General features: G+C 53.7%; 1 protein-coding gene across 1 annotated transcript; it reads right to left on the bottom strand.

Annotated features, from left to right (window-relative positions):
* Positions 1-698: 698 nt before the first annotated feature.
* Positions 699-14,739, bottom strand: CLDN1 (claudin 1). Its single transcript, XM_006030145.2, has 4 exons — positions 14,517-14,739; positions 5,053-5,217; positions 4,299-4,383; positions 699-3,289 (listed from the first exon to the last, which is right to left on the bottom strand). The coding sequence occupies exons 1-4, from the start codon at positions 14,737-14,739 to the stop codon at positions 3,130-3,132; spliced, it is 633 nt and encodes a 210-aa protein (XP_006030207.1). The 3' UTR covers positions 699-3,129.
* Positions 14,740-15,483: the final 744 nt, after the last annotated feature.

The raw sequence follows: 15,483 nt of genomic DNA, 5'->3' as shown, positions 1-15,483 counted from the left end.
TGCCTGCCTACTTTGCTGAGGCAGCTTTATCCATCCCTAATTAGCTCCTTTTCCTTTGTTTGCTGCACCAAAGGCAGTGGGCATGGAGTGGAAAACGAGCCTGCGGGCAGCTTTTCAGCTCTTCACAGGGGAAAAAAGCTTGACACAGATTTCCTCTCATTGCAGCCCCCTGAGGTTGCAAAGTGGTTGGGCGGGGGGGTGTCAAAGAAAAAGTCCGGTGCAGGAATGGGACAAGGACCAGGTAGCTTCAGGGTCTAGATGCCTTGGTCTGGTATGACAAGGGAAGCATTAGTGGAGCTAGCGGGGAGATGAGGAGCCCCGCACTGACCTGGAGCAGGTAGGAATGACTTGGCTGCTGTCTGTTGGGGGTCTGATGGGCCGGGGTGATAGCTGGGCTCCCGGGAGGTTGGCTGGACCAGAGCCCAGATCCTCAAAGGGAGAAGTGCCTAGGAATTAGGTACCTCAGTACCTTCGAGGGTCTCCACACCTTTGAGCAAAGCCGCCCCCAGTGCAATTTAAACAGGTGTGCAAAACTGATGCACATTACACTGATGTAAAGGCCTGGTGTGTTCAGGTCAAGCATATCCGGCCACCTGAATTTCAAATTCCTGACATTACACACGTATACACACGCTCCCATCACCGCTGCCAAGCTGACCGCGCTATCAGGGAAATAAGCAATGGATGCTCTTCTGTTTTCTTAAAAAAAAATTCCATTTATTGAAAAAGTTTCACACTTTATACAAGTTCCCCATAGAAAAGCCTGCTCCCTGCTCAGGGTAAGAACTAAATACAAAAGATCCAACCTCTGCCGCTCGTGGATGCAGCTGGGGCTTCAAGCTTTCCCAGCTGGGGGCTCATCCGATGGCCACTGGGCACAGACAGCTGTCCCCCCAAGAAGTCAACAGAAGTCATACATGTGAAATAGGTACAGGGAGGGATTTCAATCTGAAGCAGACACGTGAATGGCTCTGAGATCCATGCCACAGAGGCGGCCGTCAGAGCACGGCTAGGTCATGAGGATCAGATAGGCCACCCATGCTGCAGTTTGGCACGTTTCAGTGCCAGGGGCTGACCCTTTTTATACAAAGGGGTCAGGAGATGCAAGTGCCTCTCCACATCTGCAGCATTTAGGGAGCAGGGATAGAAGAGGCTGGCTTCTTTCCTTCCAAATGGAGAGTTTGGGTGCATCTACACATGCACTTTACTGAGCATTAGCCTATTTTAATGAGCATTAAAGCACCCCTAAAAAAAAAAAAGGGGGCATTTAGCTAATGCACATTAAAATAGGCCAATGCACATTAAGCGTCACTGAAAAACTGTTCTCTTTAGTTAATGTGCATTAAGACAGGCAAATGCACATTTCCCTAGTACCTCACCATGGAGGTACTAGATTTAATGCGCATTAACTAAAGTGCATTAATGCACATGTAGACGCACGCTTTGTGTTTGAGCTGCCACTATCCTGTTAGCTATTACCCAACCACAACTGACCCACAGCCTCCTGTGTCAGAAGTGCCACCTGAACCAGATGTTTTGGAGGAAGGCACGAAGCCCTTTATTACGAGCTGCATGTCTCAGCGACAGCTGCTTGCCGTAATTATTTGAACATTGGGATTTCCAAGTTCTTTTTGATGAGCTTGGATAAAAACTTTGGATTGGTTGCTTGAAGAAATGGGCTGAAACTATCTAGAGGGGAAAGGCCATCTGGGATGAAATAGCAGTGTAGTCAGCTTGGCGGGTATTTAGAGGCAGCATCCAGGGGAAGGTTTTACGGGCTGGCACTGGGCTCAGTTTGGGTAAATGTATTTATCTGGAAGAAAAGGCAAACTCCACGTTAATTCTTTTAAGGTGAAAAAAAGAGCTGCAAGCTTCAGTGAGGAGAGAGAACTAGTGGGAAACAATCCAGAGCGTTTAGAAATTTGAATGGGACTTTTTAAAAAACATTAACCAACCTAGGAAATGGCATGTTAATACATCTGGGAACATGTAGGAGGCATTCAATGGAAAGCAATAAAAAGATGAGTTCTTAGAAAGCAGCAAGGCTGAAACAAGCCTGTCGGGTGATGGGGCACAGCTGCTTAGATAGATTTTTATTATTTTTTGCACAGGGGGTGGTGAAATACAAACCAAGGGAGTTGTTGCATAAGTAGAGGAATTGGGTCTTAGGCAGGGTTATAAGACATCCATGCAAGGCTCTCTGGGGATGAAGGCAGGCTTTCTCTGCACCGCTGCATCTGAAATACAGCGCACCTCGGTACCAGAAAGATGCTGATAGACCGGGAGGGATTTTTGAAGAAGAAAATGATGTAAAGGGCTGGACTGGTAGAGGTGATGCGTAGGTGTGTTTTGCATGGAGCAAAACGGGGTGAACCTGAGCACAGTTAGATGTGGGGTAAGCAAGATAAGGAAACCCTTTCTGGCAGTGAGAAGCACAATACTGTAGAGCATTCTCCAAAGGGAACGCTTTCTAATGAATCACCGAGGCAAATTAAACCAGAGAGTCACCCTCCGCCAGCTCCAAATAGCACCTACCTGCCTTGTACCACCTGCAAAAGAATTGGAGGGTAGGCTCATCTCCGCGGGGGTGAGTCTACCAACTTTTTGTGGACTGATATCTGCAGCAGACATAGAGATAAATAGGAAACGACAGAGAAAACACATGGACCTTCTCACAACAGGGTCTACCTGCCTGGTTGGGATCTTTCTCTTGATACTACTGCTGCAGCCCCTTTGCATAGAAAAGGATATAGATTTATGTACACATCCCCCATAGTGGGCTCCAGCTGAACTGTTACCATGTGTTTCTGGATTAAAAAAGCACCAAAAGTCATCTGGAGAAAAGATCCTTCCCCCCGCCCTTGCACTCCCAACGTGCTGCAGAGCTGGTATGAAAGCGGTTGGAGGTGGCCCAGGTCCAGCGAGCACGGCTAGGCTCCCTCCGTGGGGTGGGAGAAGGAGGAGGATTGATGTCCAGTAACGGGGAGGATTATAACATGCACGTTTGGGCTAAAAGCAAGGCTGAATGCAGACGGCTGGAACTCTGCTTCGACCAGGACAGCAGCGTCTCAGCGTCCTTTCCACAACGGTCTCCGCTGGTGATGCCCGCGGCTTCGGCTCCCCGCTCCGTTATACGTAGTCCTTGCCACTCGTGGTGCTCTTGGGGTAGGGCCGGGAGGGGGGATAGGAGGTTTCTCTTCGGGGACAGGAACAGCAGAGGAAAGCGCCGCCCAGGATGGTCAGCGCCGCAGCCGCCCAGCCGATGAAGAGAGCCTGGCCAAACTCAAATCTGGGAGGAACGACAAATCACGTTGGATAAAGCCATGGAGAAACCCCCAACTCTGCCAGACACAAAACACTGCTCAGTTCATATTTTTTCCCATTGCCTTCTGCTCTCCGAGCCCCTCACCCCACCTCAGGCCTCGCATTCCCTGCAGCCACGAGGGCTGGAGAAGTAACTCCCCTCACTCCCACGTCTCTAGCACCCACTGCCGTGAGATGCCATCATCACCACGCACCTAATTCGTTCTCCTAAGACTACAGCAAATAGCACTTGGTATGGATCGCGTGTGACACAGATGCATGAGGCTGGGGTCCAGCTTGTGGCTTGAGGGGCCCGTTCCCATCTCACTTGGGAATAATGGTTAAACCCCCCCACCATAAATAACCAAAAAAAAAAAGGATCCTGTTCTTTTTGCACCCACCGCGCTCCCAGCCCAAGACCCCTCTTGGGTAAACTTTCCCCAGCTCATGACGAAGATGCTTGCAGGAGCCAAATGCAGCAGCCTGTGGTTAACATTCGAGGAACCCCCCCTTGCTGGTGGCTCTAGCTGGCATATTGGCAGGGGTATAACATGGCATCAGTCAAGAGGGAGCTTAAAAAGATTCAGACCCGCAAGCAGAAAAAAATCCACTCCAGCTATGTCTGCAACAAGCCACCGGCAGCAAAGTCGCATTTGAACAAGCTGCCGTGGTTTGCAGCAAGGGCTGAGAGCCGTTCTGCTCTTGCAGAGCTTCTGGAAACCACGCGGTCATGGCTGTGGGAAGGCACATCACGTCTTGCCTCCAGAAGCAATGTTTTTTGGGCGGAGGTTTATCCTTTTTACCACCTTTGCAGCAGGAACAGCCCTACATCCAAGCCTCTCAATGCATTTCCCCAAGGGCTGTTCGCTGAAGCCCTGCCCCATGCTATAGCTTCTCGTAGGAGATTGCTTCTGGGCTCCAAGAGCCTTCCCTGAGATGGCTGGGAGCCTCGTTTGCTGTGACATATTGAACTGCGATGCAAGAAGGTGCGTTACCTCGTGTTGACGGGGGTGAAAGGGTTGTAGAAATCCCGAGCCACTTTGTTCCCGTACCAGGATGTGGCCACAAGGACGGCAAAACCTGCAAGGGAAGGTCAGGCCGTGAGATGGATGGGGAGTCAATGGGGAAAGCTCAGAAGCAGTAACGTGGTCCCTAGTGTATTGAGGACCTGCAGTCCTGGATCAAGTTGTGGCACTCAGCCACAGCCCTATGTTGGGTGGGAATAGAGCAGGAGCCCTGGAGAAGTATCAGGCATCCTGCCGCAAGGGCCCTCAAGGGCATGTGCAATGGGCCAAACTCTGGAACGAGGGAAGGAAAAGGATGACACCCCCTTTGTAGAGTCATCCACTACCCTTGTGCAAAGGGCAGCTGCAATTTCTTCCCCTGGCATCTAAGGTTTCTTGGGACTTTCCAACCCAAGCAAGAGCACCCTGGGAACCAAAGTCCCACCCCCCTCACAGATATGTCCAGGCAGCTAGTGAACAGGGTTGAGCCAGCTGGCTAATTTAACCCTGTGGGCAATGGCAGTTTTGGAGATGGCTGACCAAATAAAAGCCAGGCCTGGGGATCTGCTGCATGCCTGCAGCTTCCAAAGAGTTAATAAAGGCAGCAGCAACCCTTTCCCAATATCCCAGCACTGCAGACAGGTAAAACCTGACTGCTGCAGGCTGGCACATGCTTGATTGCAAAATAAAAGCTATGCAGAATGGGGCGCACATAGATGTGCTCCATCTTGGAGCACTGACTCACCTGCAATTAGGAGAATCACGCCACCCAAGACAGCCATCCTCATCTTCTTCACCTGGTCATCTTCCAGGCACTTCATGCATTTCATGCCGGTCATTGCCACGACTACGCCAATGATCCCCAGGAGGATCCCAGACACCATCAAAGCCCGGGTAGCCTGCAGGCTGCCTAGAAGAAGGAACATAGTATTGTCCATGAGCAGGGTAACAACATTGGAAAGGTCTCAATGCACAGGCTGCACTTCAAACTCAATGCAAGGGGGGACGTGGAGCATCTAAGCTGACCCAGGGCCTTCGATGCTGCAATAAGGAGAAGTGCAAAGTCCTGACTTAGGAGGGAGCAATCCCCTGCACCGGTGCAGGCTGGGGGTGATGGGCTGGGCAGCAGCTCTGCAGAAAAAGACCTGGGGGTGACAGGGGACAAGAAGCTGGATGAGCCAGCAGTGTGCCCTTGGTGCCAAGAAGGCTACCGGCATCCTGGGCTGCATTGGGAGGAGCGTTGCCAGCAGATCGAGGGCAGTGATTCTTCCCTCTATTCAGCACTGGGGAGGCCACATCTGGAGTCCTGTGTCCAGCTGTGGGCCCCTGCTGCAGAAAGGATGTGGACACATTGGAGAGAATCCAATGGAGGGCAATGGAAATGGTTTGGAGGCTGGGGGACAGGACCTGTGAGGAGAAGCTGAGGGAACTGGGCTAATTTAGTTTGGAGAAGAGAAGACCAAGGAGGGATTGAATAGCAGCCTTCACCTCCCTGCAGGGGGGCTGCAAAGAGGATGGAGCTGGGCTGGTCTCAGTGGAGGCAGATGACAGCACAAGGAGCAATGGGCTCAAGCTGCAGCAAGGGATGTTGAGATCAGATATTAGTAAGAGCTTTCTCATGAGGATGGCAGTGAAGCACTGGGATTTGCCCAGAGAGATGGTAGGATCTCCATCCTTGAAGGTTTTGAAGACCCAGAGCCTTGGCTGGGATGATGGAGTTGGGGCTGGTCCTGCTTGGAGCAGGGGTTGGACTAGATGCGACCTCCTGAGCTCCCTCCAGCCCTCATTTTCTACGATTGTATAATACTATGAATGGTGATTATCTTCTCAGCCATGCTAAGGGGGATTACTGCTGGAATTCAGGACCTTTTCTTCCAACAGTGTCTCAAATGCTCTTTTAATGCAATGCTGCTGCTGTCCAGACAACAAGAAGATGCCCTTCTTGAAACACTAGGCAATGCCTACCTTAAAGACAAATCATATCTCATGCCTGAGTGTTAGTCACAACTGGGTGAACTATTTGTGAACCATTGTATTCCACCATGCATGATTATAGTCTGCACTTACAAGCATTTACAATTGTGCACACACACACACACACACACACGCAGATGTACACTCATGCCAGGTTCTGCATCTATGAAGCCAAAGGGCACAGGAACAAATCTTATGGGTTTGCATTTCAGATGCCTGCTTGATAAGGACTCCTCTCTTCTTGTGCCAAAATACCTGAATATGAAGGATGTTTGCGTGGTTTCCTTTTGTACGAATGACTTTGCCATTCCAACTTTAAGCCCATGGCTGGCAGCTGGGGCTTCTCAAAGTCAAAATTAGGATCAGTAAAAGAATCACAAGGAAGAGACTGCTCAAGGGAGAGAATGGAGTAGATCATGAACAACTTTCAAAGCAAAACCGTGGTTTCTGAAATGATGGGCTCTTATCCATTTCTGTTCCTTCATACTTACAGCACTCTGCTGCACAGTTATCTTATGTTGTGTATTAATGCAAAGACAATCCTTGCTAATGTCTCTCAAAAATGCAAAGGCATCTGGCTTTACACATTCCAGCAGCAACCTCGGGGGTCTGGCTAATCTAATCTAATCACTGAGGTTTGCATTTTGCAATCACCACCCTGGCCTCTGCGTTGCTAGAGTTAGAAATGGGGTTATAAAATATAAAATCACTACCGGTGACACTTGCAGATGACTCTAACGTGGGTGAAGCAATACATTGTTGGAGGGAGAAGTTAGTTATACAGCCTCAGCTGCGTTACTTGGCAAGACAGGCTCTTCTGTACAACACACAGCCAGTGCAAGGGTGCAGGGATGAAGAAGGCAACACCACACTTTCAAAATGGGGATGCTATCTTGACTCTGGTCTCGGTAGCTAAATGAAACCAGCTGCCAGGGCAATGCTGCAGTGAAAGTGGATATCACAATCCCTTGAATGGATATGTAGGAGAATATTGAAGAGCAAGGAGGTGGTATCTCTTGCGATGAGGCCATCACTGGAAAAAGCATCCCGTTCTGGAGTCCACCCTCCAAAAAGGATGCTGGAAAGCTGGAAAGGATTTAGAGGAGAGCTGCAAGAATGAGGTGAGGGGTGGAAAGCCAGCAAAGGAGGAGAGGAGGTGGTCTCAGCACAGCCACTTATCCAGGAAAGAGACTGCTGATGGTAGATAGCTCGAGGAGAAAAAGGCAGAGCAAGGTGTTAAATCAAAGGCTGTCAGAGTCTGTCATACGCTTGCACACCCTACCCACCGATCACGGCTCTGTGTCCCTTTACACGGGGTCTCAATCGGTGATACCCCTACCCTGACTTTTTATATGCCTCCTAGGGCAAGGGCTCAACTTTGCTGGAGTTTCCCACTGAGAAGCCTTTTGTTGGCACAGCTACGGGGCTACTTTGGTTAAGTTCACTTTCTGCTTCTAGTGCGTCCTGTGTCGGGGCAGACGGCTGGATCGGCACCTCTGGGGGTCCCACCCTGGGAGTCTGCGCTCACCACGGCATACGGTCTAGCACCTTTCCTCTCCTCTTTGAGCGGCCAAATGGGTGCAAGCCAGCCGAGGCAACCTGCTCTCCCTACACCATGGCAGCAAGGCACCGGGATTTGAAGATAAATCTGGACCCATTTCTGTGCAAATAGCTCTTGGTGTAGGAGCAGGAAAAAAAAAACCCATGCAAGATCTAGATGCACAGGAAGCGACACACCCTTCCCAGGAAAAGAAACCCATGAATTCACATTCAGAGCCGAGTGGGCTGGATCCTGCCTCCAGGGCTTCTCTTAAAAGGGAAAAGACAAGGCTCCTCCCTAGGCTTGGAAATGAAGCCACAGAACAGGACTAAGTGAAGCCCTTTTTGCAATGCAGTTTCTATGGGTCATTTCCCCCCTGTATTTCACAAATTCTGCTGAATGATTTTGCAAGCACATTTTTAGGGCACAGCTCAGCTCAGCCTGCCCTTTCGGCCTCTGGCCATTCAAAGGCCGCACGGGGATTTCAGTCAGTGCAAAATGCTGACTTCCTAAGCTCTGCTTTCTCCGCGCATGAGAAGAGGTGATGTGCAATGGCATGTCACACCTGCTGTGGATTTCTTTGGGCTCCTTCTGATTGCTAACGAGATAACTCCCACGGGAGGGAAGTTGCACACCCCAGGACAGAGGCAAACTGCCTGGGAAACAGAAAAAAAAATGAGGGATAGAGAAGAGACTGCAAAGCCCAGCTCCTCTGCAAGGAACCAGGGGAGCAAATCAGTGGGGAAGGTGCTTGAGAGAGAAAACTGAAGTGGTCTTGGAAGACTGGGAAGCGACTTTTAAACACATGCAATTTATATCTGCAGCTCTCACGCCAACCTTCCCATGGCTCTGGTAAACAAGCATCCCCGTCCAAATGGCACAGATGGAGGAAGAGAGGGGTCACAAGCCCTTCCCGAGGCCACGCATGACGACTTGCACGCAGCCGCTCGCCCCCAGCAGTCCACGCCGTCTCCACGGCTTGGCAGAAGACAAAGGCAGAGGCCGGGAGGGAAAGAGGGGGGCAATGAGGCCAGGCCCAGAGGAAAATGGGCAGGATTGTTCCTCTTGAACAGACCCTTTTATGCTGCAAGGGAGAACGCAGCCAAGAGAGACTCGCAGTCCTCCCCCTTATAGCTGCCCGGTTCACCCTCATGCGGTCTCAGCAGGGCGCGGACCACGTCTGCACAGAGATGGATCCATGTCTCATGCACCGTGCACCCGGGCATCACTCCTATGGTGCCAGCAGGACAAAGGAGCCGGTTGTTAGGTGTAACCAAAGCACTAGCTCCAAGTAGGATTATCAAAATCTGCAGGAAATTTTGGGTGAGAGCCAGGGGACAGGGCTAGGCCAGGACACTCGGTCTTCCTAGGGCACACGCTGTCTTCCATACAGGACCAGGGCTTCTCCCTGCAACCTGTGCTCACACCAAGCATTACACCGAGGGCAATGGCAGCGTCAGAAAACTTGGGTAAAGCAGGCAGCTTTTATCTAAGGGACAGGAGGCCTCACCTCAAGCACCCGTGCTTGCAAAGACTGCCCTTGCAGCAGGAACAGGACTGACACCACGCAGCATCCACATCATGGGGTTACCATGATCCACGGTGTATGGGTTTTTATCAGTGTTTAGCAATAAAGGACCGGCCCTGCTAACACCAGCTGGTCATAAGCCCTTGCAGGATTTTATGTTCAGAGCTGCTGGGGATGCTTAACTATGGGCAGTAGCTGCAATACCGATAGGCTCTGGCATGCTTTGGTCATGTGGCAGCCCTTTGACTCTCGCAAGGCTGTGCAAGCGCGGCTCTGCCCGCATCTGCATCCCAAAAAGCAACCTCCCGCATCACGACGTCAGCTCGTGGCTTTGCAAGACGGGATTTGGATAAATGAAGCGCACAGCCCATGCTTGATCTGAGACTTAGATATATGCTTTCCACAGCTCTGAGTATCTGGCATAGAAGTCACTGCAAGAACCTGTTGCACGGTGAGGGCTCGGGATCGCTTTGTATCCTCGCATCGTGCGATGCGGTTTGTTTATGCCGCCAGCAAGAGAGGGGAGAGAGGAGCTGTGTTTGGACAAGTTGCAGCAAGAGAGGTTTAGGTTAGATATTAGGAAAAACCTTTCCCAGTAGGAGGGTGGTGAAGCACTGGACCAGGATCCCCAGGGAGGTGGTGCAGTCTCCATCCTTGCAGGTGTTTAAGACCCGATTAAACAAAGCCTTGTCTGGGATGATGGAGTTGGGGCTGGTCCTGCTTGGAGCAGGGGGTCGGACTCAAGGTGACCTCCTGGGGTCCCTTCAACCCTCATTGTCTGTGACAGGTGGAGGATATTTTGCAGCCCCCCTCTTGCTGCCCCCCACTTCCCTCCAGCAAAGGATGACACCTCCTTTGCAGAGGGAAGGCAGATGTCTCCTCTAGGCTGTCCATGTCCCTGCCCTCAGGCCGTGCTGCTGGCAACCCTTCCCCACCAGCGGATGCAGTCCCTGAAGGGCTGCTGATGAGCTGCATGCCTGTCTCTGGGCGATTCCCCCTCCCACACGGCCGTACAAGGCCCACCCGCATCCAAGTGACAGAGCCCCGGTCAGTGATGCTGACATCCTCTTCCCTTCAGCAAGTGGGAACTACCCACGCGCCACTGACTGCATGTGCACTGTGGGAAACGCAGCCTAAATTGCTCCATTTGCTCCACTCCAAGTTTTCCTGGTGGGAGGCTACCTACGCTCCCTCCCGAAACCGCGCTCTCCAGGCTCTCGTTGCATTGCACCAGGGCTCCCTTCCTTGCAGAAACGCAGGGTTTGGCTGCACGGAGCCAGGCCATGAGCGGGCCAGCGATGGAGAGGGGAAGGCTGCCGGACCCCCAGCTGGTCCTGGAGCCAGCCGGCCATCCCCACCCGCATTCCTGTCCTGGGCTGGACACCGAGCGGTCAGCAACGCCCTGCCTGTGGAGACTCCCCCAGGAGCAGACAGACCCGGCTGCGGTTGGGTTAATTCCTGCAATGCCGAGGCTGGAAAGCCCAGCAGCTTTCAATCACCATTAAAGGGTCCCAACACCCATGAACCGCACGGCCCATGCTTGATCTGAGACCTAGATAAATGCTTTCCACGGCAGACGTACTGTCCCATAACAGCCCCCTTTCTAATGCCAAACGTTTCCCCCAAACCCAATGCTATTCTGCACCCATGGACTTGCAAATTAAGTGCGTGCTATTTATCAAGGCAGCATGGTGATAAGGCTAGGGCTCTCTCCCAGGTGATACCCTGGCTACCTTTTTATGCCATCCAAACACCGTGCAAACATAAACCAACCCCCTCGGTGCCCACGCAGGCACAGGGCTGAATGCACACCCACCTCGCGCACACAGCTTGCACGCCGGAGAGCAGCAGCCATGCCCTGCTCTCCTCTGCCAGGCTCCTCCTGGCACCTCACGGGGCAGGTTGGTCCCCAGAGGCTGCTTTTAAGGGTCACAGGTTTACTTGCACCCATCCCCGGGTTGCGGGTCGACAGGTGAAATGCAGCCTTGTCGTTTGGCTGAATTCAGCCGCGCCCTGAATGACAGGCCCCAGCTTGCCGCCAGCGTGGGCACGCTCCCACGGGGTAGCGATGGAGCCCTGGCATAGCTCCCGCGGTGCCCAGAGCCGTCAGCCCAGCCTGCCTCGCCCGGGAGACAGCAGAGCCAGCAGGGCTGCTAGGTGTGAATGCTGCCTGGAGAGGGGTGGGTTTTTCCCCATGCCCCCCGCTCCTGGGAGAGCCTGGTGCTGCACAGCAGTGCCCCCCACATGCTGCTAGTGATGCCCTGAGAGCCCTGGCGAGTGGCTGCACATGGCACTGGGTCTCACCCCACTTCAGGTGCCTGGTGATCATGAGAAATTCAGGGAAGCTGCAAGCATTGCAGCTGAGGCGGGTGGCTGGGCTCAGGGTGCGGCAGACGCTCTCTGGCTTTGCAAGCCTCTCCCTGCCAGGGCAACACCCGGGAAAAGGCCCTGGGGATGCTTGCCATGCTCCCTTCCTGTCATCCCAGGGGGAGCACAGCCAGCTCTTCGGGAGCAGAGGACTCCTGACATGCCAGCGCACCAGGGTTATGAATGATTGCTATACGGTCATTCATAACGCAGGTCCAGGACAGACACTGACCTCAGGAGGGAGTGACGTGCTGACCACAATGTCCCGCAGGGGACCCGGGGTCCTCCCCGAGCACAAGGGAAAGCCCCAGCGCACTTTAGGCACCGTATCGTGTGCACAGGAGTGGGCAGGTCAAGGACGCTATGATCCCCTCTCGCTGGAAGACGGCGGGGGATTATCAGACTTGAATGCCCGTGCACCCAGCAGCCCTGATCTTCACTAGGGTTTTGCCATGCGAGCGCATCAGGCACCTCTTCCACCCCCCTACTCGTGCACGTTCAATCACAGTGCTCCGTGAACGCCGGCAGGGTCAGATGAGGTGGGGAGAAGACCCCAGGGTAACAGGCTGGGCTGGGAAAGGACTGGTGTGCAGTGCCATGCGAGACCCAAGACTAGCCCTGAGCATGGTACCAACAGCCAGTAGCCACTGCTTTGCTATCAGTGCCAGCGAGAGCAGCATCTAACCGAGCCAACAAGCATGGGAGGACACCTGGGCTGAGTTTTGCCTCTGCTCTGCCGCAGCCGGGCTGCATCTCCTGTGGTTTCTGGTGGTCCATGTGTGTGCCCAGAGGACTGCACAGCTCCCTCCTCCTCCGTAAGGAGCCGAGGACATTTCACTCCAACCGGCCGGCGTGGGTAGGCACCACCCTTGTCGGCGAAGTGTATAAACAGATCCACTCCCCCGCAAATACTTAAAGGAACCGACTGGCTCCTAAGTGGGTGGTGGGTGAGGCCGCTGCATTTCTCCAGCCTTTCCAGGCAAAGGCCTGGCTTATCCTCAGACATGCAGAAATGTATGTCACCAGGGCTGGACTTGAGCAGGGTGGAGGCAGCGTGGACGGATGCCTCCAGGATGACAGAGGCTTGCATTTGGATGCATGGCTGGGGAAGCAGAGCCGGCTTCTTGCCAGGAGCTGGGAAGAAGCTATGAGAGCAAGAGCCCTTCTCTGCTGGTCCAAGCCACAGCCAGCTGCATGCAGGTGCAGCTTTTCTGGCCACGGCCCCCGAGTGCCCGCCTGAGCGAAACGACAGCGGGAATTTTCCCAGAGCCAAAAGCCGGAAGCTAGGAAAGAGAAATCCAAGCTGGCTCCCACCTGCAGAATCAGGCCCTACCGCTCAGGCCCCGGAGGAGGGACGACTGAGGACAAGGCTGCAGAGACGAGGGATTGCATCCTCGCGGATGAAGCAAGGCTCTCGGCTGGAACATGCCCGCCCTCGCTGCCGGCGCGGGCACACGCACCCTTTACCCCAGCAGCTTTTGCAACTGGTGCTAGGCAGATGCAACTGGTCAGGACTGGAGGGATGTGAGCGGCGGAGCAAACCCCGCAGCATTAGCGCTTTGGAGATACCCCCGATGGACCTGGCTCCCACGGGGTTGTCTCCGCTGATCAGGCTGTGCCGCCCACCAGGATTTTGGGAAAGCTCCTGTCCCCTGCTTGCTATCAAGAAGAGCCTGGCCAGGTGGAGCTGGCTATGACCTGGAGAAAACCTGGCTTTGATTTCTCCAGCATTTCACATTCCTACCTCCCTCCCTCGCCCAAGCCCATCGCTGGCTGGAGCTGCCTGCCCCGGTCCTCCCCGTTCATGCTACACCAGTGCCTGGTTGAACCCCCGACTCCCTGCCCAAGGCCCAGCCGCAAGCCCAGCTCCTCCAGGCCCCACAATTCACCAGAAACCAACACTGGAGATGGCACAGCACGGGGCTCTTCCCAAGCACCCTCCTTGGGGAAGCAAACCCCACCTAAGGGGGTTGCAAACCCCACCTATTGCTTTGCAATAAGTGAAGACTGCCCAACCTGCCCCCTTGACAGCCTAGCACATTTGTTAAGGGGAAAACAATCCTTTTGTCCTTCTGGGAGGTGCCCTGTCTCTTGGGGGCAGGGGTAGATATTACAGCAAGGACTCAGGTAGGCAGCTGAAGCAAAAGTATATATAAAAATATATAATAAAACATATATAAAAGTAATACTATGTAAAAAGCATATATAAAAATCTCTCCAGAAAAAAGAAACCCCAGTGATCGATTCCCTTGTCTCACCCCGCTACACCCCCAGCAGACTCCTTGATGGGAGGAAGGCGCCCGTAGCAAGCGCTTGTGGGATCAGTGAGAAAACAGACATACACCTCGGTCTGGCTTCTGCATCCCTACTTGTCAAGCCCCGTTCAAGGGCTTTGGTGGCATTACATGTGGCCAAATACCTCCCTTGGGAACGGTTACCATGAGATGCACCGGCTCAGGCTGGCCCACAACCAGAGCTTTCCTGCTGGCTGCAGCCGGAGACGGAGCCGGATGGGGCCCTGGAAGTCCAGCAAACAAGGCTTGCAAGCAGGGGTGCATGGGGTGCTGGGAAGAGTCAGATCCAGAGAGACACAAAGTTGGGCAGGGCACGATCTCACGGACCCACCAGCTGAACCAGAACAGCAGCACCCTAGAGCTGTCCTTCTGGGATCTGCTAACTTCACATCAGGGTGCCGGACTCGATCTGTAAAGTCCCTTCCAGCCCCTAACAACTATGAAAGTATTAAACTTCAGGGCGGGGACAGCAGGGAGACCCCCCCAAACCCGCTCCACGCACTTACTCTCCAGTTTCAGCAGGGAGTCGTATATCTTGCACTGCATCTGGCCTGTGCTCTGGGTGACACAAGACATCCACAGCCCCTCGTAGATGGCCTGGGCTGTCACAAGGTTGTCCCCGGCGTAGGAGGACATCTTCCACTGGGGCATAGCCGTGCTGACGATGATGCCGATCCAGCCTACAAAGGCCAGGATGAAGCCCAGCAGCTGCAGACCTCCGCTGGCCATCTCAAAAGGGCTGTGAAGAGGATGCCACAGTCCCTAGGTACCAGTCCACGCTCCCAGCACCTAGGCAGCTGGTAGGATTTGCTTTCTTCCTCCCCCTTGGTAGCACTCAGGCGGAGATGTGAGTGCAAAGACTCTTCCTTGCCTCTCTTATCCTCCAGGAGCAAGGCAGGCGTCGGTGCTGGCTCCTCGGGCTAGAAACCACCTGAATGAAGTCAGAGCATCTCTGGGTTGCAATTTAAAGCCGAGTCCTCGGGGCTCCCCCTGGCGGTTTCACCCGAGCTCTCGGCTCCCGGGAAGGGGCCGTGACAGCTCAGACCCAGCAGAGCTTTCCCTTCTTGCCCCGCCAAAGATGTGCATGGCTTCTGGCAGGCCGTGGGGAGCCAGGGGGTTTCTTTCCAGCATCCCGTGCAATCAGCTCCAGTTGGAAGACAGAGCTCACAAGCCAGCGTGTGTGTCGTGTTGGTGATACCCATGTGTCACACTGCAACCGGTTTGCCGGGGACTTGTGCTCTACAGGCTGCAGCAAGAGCCGTGACTGGGAGGGTGACTAATGTTCAAAGCTACCGAGTTGCATCCCAGCGATGCCGGGTGCTTTCTGTCCGAGGGTCTTGCATGCTTGATAAATGCAGGCCGGCGAGTGCTCCTGTGCCGCCGTGGGCCAGGCATCTCCGTCCCTGGAAATGCATGGATTCTGCTTTGTGCTGCGCACCAAGGTCCCTGAAGGCCCCTCGCCCTGCCCCATCT

The sequence above is a fragment of the Alligator sinensis genome, unplaced genomic scaffold (assembly GCF_000455745.1).
Source record: "Alligator sinensis unplaced genomic scaffold, ASM45574v1 scaffold697_1, whole genome shotgun sequence".
Taxonomy (NCBI): domain Eukaryota; kingdom Metazoa; phylum Chordata; order Crocodylia; family Alligatoridae; genus Alligator; species Alligator sinensis.
The sequence above is the reverse complement of the archived record's forward strand: the minus strand, read 5'-3'. Positions and strand labels throughout refer to the sequence as shown.